Source organism: Bremia lactucae, linkage group LG3, assembly GCF_004359215.1.
Source record: "Bremia lactucae strain SF5 linkage group LG3, whole genome shotgun sequence".
Taxonomy (NCBI): Eukaryota; Oomycota; class Peronosporomycetes; order Peronosporales; family Peronosporaceae; genus Bremia; species Bremia lactucae.
In genome coordinates, this window is record NC_090612.1 from 2,696,896 (window position 1) to 2,705,183 (window position 8,288).

At 46.8% G+C, this 8,288-nt stretch overlaps 2 protein-coding genes across 2 annotated transcripts; both read right to left on the reverse strand.

Annotated features, from left to right (window-relative positions):
• Positions 1-3,284: 3,284 nt before the first annotated feature.
• On the reverse strand, positions 3,285-3,847 carry CCR75_001332 (uncharacterized protein; the record flags this gene model as incomplete). The annotated part of the gene is made up of 2 exons (XM_067959436.1): positions 3,285-3,315; positions 3,360-3,847. The coding sequence occupies 2 exons, from the start codon at positions 3,845-3,847 to the stop codon at positions 3,285-3,287; spliced, it is 519 nt and encodes a 172-aa protein (XP_067815406.1).
• Positions 3,848-4,044: 197 nt separating this feature from the next.
• Positions 4,045-4,537, reverse strand: CCR75_001333 (uncharacterized protein; the record flags this gene model as incomplete). Its single annotated transcript, XM_067959437.1, has 2 exons — positions 4,045-4,390; positions 4,461-4,537. The coding sequence occupies 2 exons, from the start codon at positions 4,535-4,537 to the stop codon at positions 4,045-4,047; spliced, it is 423 nt and encodes a 140-aa protein (XP_067815407.1).
• Positions 4,538-8,288: the final 3,751 nt, after the last annotated feature.

Here is an 8,288-nt window from a genome sequence, read left to right on the forward strand (position 1 = left end):
CTCACTCGCCACCTTCTCACGCAAGAAATGAAACTTGATGTCGATGTGCTTCGTGCGCGAATGGTAGACAGGATTCTTAGCAAGCGCAATACGTCCTTGATTGTCTTGAAAAATCGTTGTCGCCGTATCAGTCTTGTACTTCAACTCCTTTATCAAATTTCGAAGCCAGACTGCCTCTTGAGTTGCGCTGTATAGATTCATGTACTCTGCTTCCGTGCTTGATGTCGCAACGGTTGGCTTCATGTTCTTACTCTTTAATACTTCTTCGTAGCTTGAAGCTTGTTCTCCATCACAATCTGCAACAAAGCAATAAAACGAGTCTTCACCTTCAAAATCGTCCAAGTTAAAGTGACCGCGACGTAAGTTGGGAAATTCTTGTTCGTAGCGCACCACACCGCGCTTCTTTCGAATTGGTCGCACCATCCCACTCTTCTTCGCCGTCTCTTCCAGGCGTGCTTGATGCTCGAGTGGGAACCTGACCTTGAACACTGGACTCGTTTTGGCTACCACGAATCGGATCACGGCAAGCTCGAAGTGGCGGAGTCCGAAGCCTTTCATCATTTGCTGGAACCTCCACACCAATGTCGTTAAGTGTCGACGTCTCCAAATTTTTATCATCATCGATGATGTCGATAATTCGATCGTCTTCCCTTTTCTTCATTGCCTTCGAAATTGAATGCTCGGCAAATGTCACGCTTCTTGAAATGATGATAGAGCCGTCATCCGCGTTAAGTAGTCGATACGCCTTGTGATCCTTTGCATAGCCAAGAACATAACACTTCACGCCCGAATCGTCCAGCTTCTTTCGTTTCTCCTTTGTAACATGCGCGTAGCATTGCGAACCAAACACGCGCATGTGATCGATGCGCGGCTTTCGCTTGAACAACATCTCGTACGGACTTGACTTCTTGTTCGACGAGTTTGGAACCACGTTCCGAATGTCTGCTGCTGTCATCAACGCCTCGCACCAGTAAGACTTGTCGAGACCGCTGTCCTTAAGCATGCAGCGCGTCATCTCCACTAGAGTTCGATTCATGCGCTCTGCCACGCCGTTCTGCTCAGGATTATATGGAACTGTAAACTCTTGCTTGATGAACTTCTTTTTGCAGAAACTGTCCATTGCCGCGTTTCGGTACTCACCACCGTTGTCACTTCGAATTATCTTGATCTTAGTCCCAGACGCTATCTTGATCTTCCGGTAAAATCTTATGAACGCGCTCATGACTTCACTCTTCTTTCGCAACGGATAAACCGTCACGTATCGGCTCTTCATCATGATGAAGCTTACAATGTACTTAAAGCCGGATCTTGAAGCTGGAGTGATTGGTCCAAGCACGTCGGAGCATACGATACCGTCAAAACCTGCACTCTCCCTGAGTCCTTTGTCTTCTTCGCTTGACTTGAATGACTTGCGCACTTGCTTGGACGTTGCGCATACGTCACACACGACGTCGGTCTTCATTTCCGCGGCTTTGATCCTTCCGTCCTTGATCATACCATTAATCGTCCCGTACGATGTGTGACCCAGTCTTCTGTGCCATAGCTCGCTCTCGTACACGGCTACGTGACACTCCGCACCAGCCTCAACGTTGAGGTACATCAGGAAGCCCTGCTTCCTTCCAGTGGCAACTGGTGTCCCGCCCCGCTTCACGACGCACTTGTTGCGCGTTATCTCTACTGTCATTCCTCGCGCTGATGCAGCCGTAAGCGAGAATAAATTCTTTGACAGATCTTCAACATGGAGAGTGTTTTCGAGGCGAGCGTCGATCCAAGCATGTCCGGTCCAAACGCGCAGCTTCACCGTTCCGTGACCGATGACCTTGAGCTTCACATTACTCTTCGCGCTTGATATACTGCGCGCCTGGCACACTTCCTCATACTCCACAAAAGCTTCTCGGTCCTTGCACATGTGTGCAGATGCGCCACTGTCCATAACCCAGCAGTCGCTGACGGACCCTTCGCTAGCATTAAATGCGACGTTGGAGTGGTCGTGTCCTCCTTCTCGTGTTTCCATTGGTCCACGACTTGAACGGCAATCCCTAGCATAGTGGCCGACCTTGCCACAGTTATAACACGCTCCTGAGGGTTTCTTAGTACGCCGTTCTTGCTGTTTCTTCCGGTGCTGTTTTTGTTTCTCTTTGTGTAAAGAGCCGATGCTTCTTCTACACGTGCCGTGTCCTTGTGCCGCACTTCCTCAGCAATCAACTTGCTCACGAGGTCGCTGAAATTAAAACTTGACACCGACATGCGAAACGCCTGCACTAAGCTCTCGTAGCTTGCAGGCAGACTCCTCAGCATCACTGCACATACGTCCTCTTCACTTGGCCTGCAGTTGGCGCTATTCATCTTCATGACTAGATCTTCAAGCTCTGTCACGTGACCACTGATGCTTGAAGCTGTATACTTGAACGACGCAAACTTCTCCTTAAGCCAAAGTCGATTCGCCATGTCTTGTGTGCGATGAAACTTCGCCAGCCTTCCCCACGCCTCTCTCGCCGTCGTCGCGTCGATAATGTGCATCAATTGCGCGTCACTCAAATTCAGCGCGATCGCAGCGTGCGCTTGCTGCTCCTTCACAGCATTCGGAGCGTCTACACCGGAGACAGCTCCCCACGATCCCTTGGACATGAGGTACATCTTCATCTTGTAGCTTTATGGCACGTAGTTTGAGCCGTCAAAAGGCTCAATCTTGAAGCCGGAGTCGTTGCTTGGGCTCATAGCCTGTTGAATTACGTTACGCTATGAGCTTGAAGATGGGCTTACGGTCGAGATTGCAAACCGGAAAGTAAGTTATATGTTGAGTTTAACTTTATCCTACCGTTAGCTTTATCCTACCGTTAACTTTATCCTACCGTTAATTATTTCCTATCGTTTGCTGCGCCCCCTTTCCCAGATATGTGGACTACCATAAAATGGGGGACGTCACTGTCTGGCGGTACAGTGCTGGTGAACCCCAAACACCAGTTCCCGAAGGTTTTACTTTTTGTCGTTACCGGGTATCGAACCGGTGACCAGTGGGTCGCACCGCCATGCCTTACCCGACTGAGCCACAACACACGATATTTTCCACACTTAACTTCTTCGTGTTATTCTTGTAATTTGATCCCGTATAAACGCATATGCATAAAGTGCAACACTTTCGATGAATACATCAATCTTCAACAATTGCCGTAGCCATTTGTTTCCAGTTAGAGAAGCTACCCCGACGTGTAACGTGAGCTTGCTCGAACAGGTTAAGCAAAAGACCCGCTTCATCTGCTGTAAGGGAAGGAAAGCGCTTCCTCTCAGCAGGCAGTTCCTCCGATCGCTCTGGTACTGAGTTATACACTTCCGCGAAAAGGTGCCTAACCGTAGCGCACCACGCTTGCACTGGTTTACTGTGAGGAGTTTCTGCCAGTTCCTCCACCAGTGCGGTGAACATCTCGGACAATGATACAGAGTGCAGGGCAGGCGGCTGCGCAGAAGTTTCCGGCATAGACTCCTCCGACGTTGAGTCGTTGGAGGCCCCACGCGTGCCCTCCTCGTCATTGACCGGATCGGTTGCGCTCGTGTTGCTGCTGTGGCCTGGTCCAGAGTGAGCTGGCTGTACAGGCTTAGACAGGCCCATCCGTGTGATGGGATAGGCCGTATCGTGCCCATCTGTCGGAGCCTCACCTGGGGGGCTGCCACCAGGCAGGCCGCATATCCCGCCCCCCTTTTCGTGGGGTGCAGATTCCTCGGATAGGCCGCCTGATGGTGTGATCGCGTCGACCCGTCCATCGTCTGGATCGGCGACTTCGCCAAATTGGCCCATCGCGCCTTCCGTCGTCCCTCCTCCTCCTGGTGGAGGAGAGCAAAGTGATGGCATTGCACGCTCGTTTGTCAAGCTTAACACTGTTTTATACTCCGCCGAGACCAATGGTCACTGCTCTGCAGATTGGGGAGTGTATAATATTACCCATATTCACATTGGGGTGAAATTAGAAAAAGTTGATCGGGGAGAAATTATCTATGCCCTTGTTATGACCACTTGTTTCGGTTATATTCACTCATTTTCAAGTCACATTACACACGATATAACCGATCAATTTTTAAGTGACACCGAAATGGGATAAATTCGATGCGCATCCATAGCTTATGCGCATCGTGTTGTGCCGTGCAAAGAATCGATAGGAACGCGTGCCATGTGACTTCTAACATGTTCTGTGATGCTAATGGAGAGGCGACGAAAGCTTTCTCATAAAAGCATGTCAATGCCGGTGCTAGCAGCCCTATTGAAGCAGCAAGTTCACAACGGAGACATACTGCAGACATTGGACTAAGAGTGGTGTCTTCTTCAACCTCAAGCTCTTCGTTGTTGCTTATATAGCAATCGTTGTCGTTGTTGTTGACAGATTGAAGTATCATGGCTCTTCGCCACAAAAATAATGCTATATGCGCCAACGCAAGCTCATATAGCACGTATGCCCATATTTACCAACCTCGTCGTCACAACCTGTACGTTTTCCTTCTCCTCGGAGCTGGCACTTTCGTCGTCTTCAATCGCTTTTCGATGCATCAAGGTAGATAAAGCTTCGACAGCTTGCACAATACAAATGCTCTTTCCGTTCCAGATTCGCTATAGTCACACATCTTTCGCATTAAATTAAAGGCTTATAGGTGCCATTTGCGTTTCTCACCTATTTATAATTGTAGAAATGGCATGTGCTTTGAAGCTGCCAGCGTCGTCACCGTCTTTGTTATTCTGCCGATGCTGCCTTGACAATTCCCGCATTCCAGGCAAATTGCATGACAAGCAGCAACATGTTTCACTTAGAAATTGGCCTTGCATCCAGAAATACAAAGAGGCTTAAATTTAGTCATCAATGCTATCTTATAAATTAGCAAAAACATACTGAGTCCAGCATGTAATGTTGCAAAAGTGTGACGTTCGCAAAGTTTTATGCCGCGGCAGCATTCCGAGACTCCTCCCATGCTTCAATCAATATTGTCTGCGTGCGTACAAATCACATTGTGGTAAAGAAGTCGTTAGCCGCTACTTCACCTACCTTGCTGCGCCTCTTCAAGCATTTTTGTAAAAGGACAGCACAATTTCACGACAGGCAAAATCGCAAACAAATTTGACTCGAACGTCAACATGTTTCGCCTTAAGCGACGATGCTTCTTTCTTAAGCTGCCGTATAGCAGCCTAGTTGTTCACATGCATTTGCTTGAACCAATTTTGTACCCCTGATCTCGCAAAACATTTCGCGCGCGCCTAGAAGCTCTCGAACATCCTTCGACACCGCCACACATTCAGCTTCCACCGTCGATAGGGACCGCACCCTGTTCTTGGCACTCCAGCTTGCCACCATATCATTGCGAAGTATAATACCTGCGGTCAGTGACTTCAAGTCATTCTTGTCCGCGGTGAAATCAGCGCCGCTGTAACTTTCGAGCGTAATCAACATATTTCTATTTTCGCTTGATCTCGTGTGTACTTTCATAGACCTTCCTGTCTTCTTGTCCGCGGCAAAATCGGCGCCGCTGTAACTTTCCAGCACAATCAACACATTTCTTTTTTCGCTTTGTCATAGGTTTAGTTTCAAAGACCGTGATCCTATAAGTAGCGCGCCCAACCGCTTTGCAAGTTCCAATCGTGAAACAGCGGCTGATGGGTCAGTCGTGCTATGCAAACACAATCTCGAGTCGTGTGCATCACACCACCCAAACCCAAGACTGCATCACCTGAACCTATCGAGTTCGTAACATCTGATTGGTCCTCGAACTTAAGAGCTCTTTGTAGCTGACTGTTTTGCGTATCACTCAGGATTTCACGTGCTGCTATCCATAGTCTTGATCTCGTTTTGCAGGAATACCCTGCAGCCCTGAGATTCGTCGCTGATAACGCCGACTTTAAATTTCTTTCAAAGCGAATTCTTTCGCTTGCGGGTCGCGTTGTACAGAACATACAGACCCAAAAGCCACAATTTGACGCAAATCAGAAGCACCCTTCGTATGCACCTCTATGGGCATCTCTCGCTTTTTGTTTGCGCTTGTTCACTGCAAAATAAGTCGACCTGCAAATATCACCGAGCGAGCTATGTTAAGCTCCTCTGATGCATCATTCGCTCAGCATATCCATTTGATGCTTGATTTCTTGCTTCACTTACTTATCTTGAGACACCTGTAGACTTGCAAGACAAGTCATCGTTCTCATGCTCGCCCCTGCCGTCCGTCTTAGCTCGTGTACGCGATAGCCGAAGTGACGCTCGAAGAATACCGAAAATTCTCGAACTTCTTCGCCGCTTGATTCTTGGTCCCAGCGAGAAATACTCGTTATATGATCGACATAAGTAATCAAGTTACCGGTTTCAAATTTGGTCCCTTGGTGTCATCGGACACTTGAGGTCCGAGCATATGACGCCGCCAAATATTTTTCCGGCGAGTGAACACCCGTGTCTTTCTTTGAACACGCGTTCTTGGTTTGCTCCACTTCAGCACACAATACAAACGTAGTCCTTGAAGGGTCCGTAATGTAGATGGCAGACGCCGGATCTCTTGCCAATTGCTTAACCGTGTCGAAAGCCAAATGACCGAGACGCTGTTGGAAGTGGTACAATGATTCAGTCCGCATATCCTTGGCCGACTCGTCTGATATATCATGTGTTAGTAACATTATAAGAATGTCACAAGGATTACTTGGATGTTACTGTCTTCATGTACACACTTTTGTGCCATCATAAAACGAGTCCGTGCCCCATGCGCTCGAGCTTGCTGCACGAAGTAATATTGTGCGAGAGCTCTGGCGCAAGGCATAAAGGTGAGGGACACACTTTCCCTGTTGCAATTCCATGACCTCGGCTTGAGCCCTGAATTTAGCACGCGACGAATCAAATATTTTCATGAGCCGAGTCTTGAAGACTTATTCAATCCAAACAGTGAAGCTGAAACCCTAGAATCAAAGAAATGGCACGTCCAGCCGACGAACCATCTTTGCAAATGTGATTCCAGCTTCCAGCTTACTCATAAAGCAATTTCAACGCCTTCTGCTCTCTGCACTCGCTTTCCAATCTTGCAAAAGCGCTCAGAGTAGTCGACACGACTCCTTATAGGAACAGTCCTGATTGACCAGCTTTGAAAAGAGTAAAATAGCTAATTCAAGTTTCGCATCTTTGACATTATTTAGTGCCTGCAACACTCACACCGTCTTGACTTCCCTCAGCGCTACTAGTAAATTCAACCCTTTACCCTAACAGTAGCGCATACGCCGAGTTTCAGAAACCTCCTGTTTTGATTTCGGTTTGTTTTTATGTTACATATTAAAGCAGGGACTTACGCTCGATGGGTCACTTTTGTTGGGCATTGGATGCGAGAGAGTTTATGGGCTCGTATTCATTTTTCGTTTGAATGTAAATGAATACTTTGCTGCATAGACACTCGGTTTAATGAGACACTTTCGAGCGTATTGGAAGTGGGATAGTTTCTGCTTCCTTAATTTCTGTAAGCAATGCTATTGAAGTTGTCTTTGATTTTGAAACTTTTCACACTGGACGGGATAGAGACTTCTAAAACATGATCCGGATGTTTTTCCGAATAGATAAAGAATTCTTTAGAATTTGTTAACAGTAGCTCTTTGATGTAGCTTACAGTTTTATCTAATATATATTATTCCGTTTAGGAACAAATCCACTGCACCCAGTAGTTTAATCCTCATTATTCAATTGCTTCATTCTCTCAGCAATGATCTTCGCGAAGTTCTCAAATTTTTTAACGCTTTCCAAGTCCAGAAAGCAATCGTGCGTGCTCGCCTTAATTTCTTTGCTGGCCACCACGGTAAATTACGTAGGAGTTTTTTTTATTAATGTTATCGAAGCTTTTCGTACGGGCACGGTGGATGAGAAGGAGAAAACTTCTCTTCTCGTTGACGTCGCCTGTCATACATACGATCTGACAGTGGTGCCTCGATGCTGACCAAATGCAGCCGGCAATCTAAGATTCTCGTTGACTGACATATCCGAGGCTTCCCAAACATCCATCGAACTAATGGATTGGTAATACGTGAAGAGTCGGATCGGAGCGAGGCATAAGAGATGACGCCAAGGCACTGAACCTTACTTATGAAAGCGTGACTTCCGCTCAAGTGACACAGTTTGTACAAGCCGGTCGCAGATTCTGCTGCCACTACTGTTATATATTTATTAAGAGAAAACTTGTCCCATTATTTCATTAATTATTATTGAAAAAAAAAAAAAATTTTAAATTAATTGATAATAACAATAAGTCAATAGACATTAAGATAATTATAATATTCTGTCTGTTTAAAATTA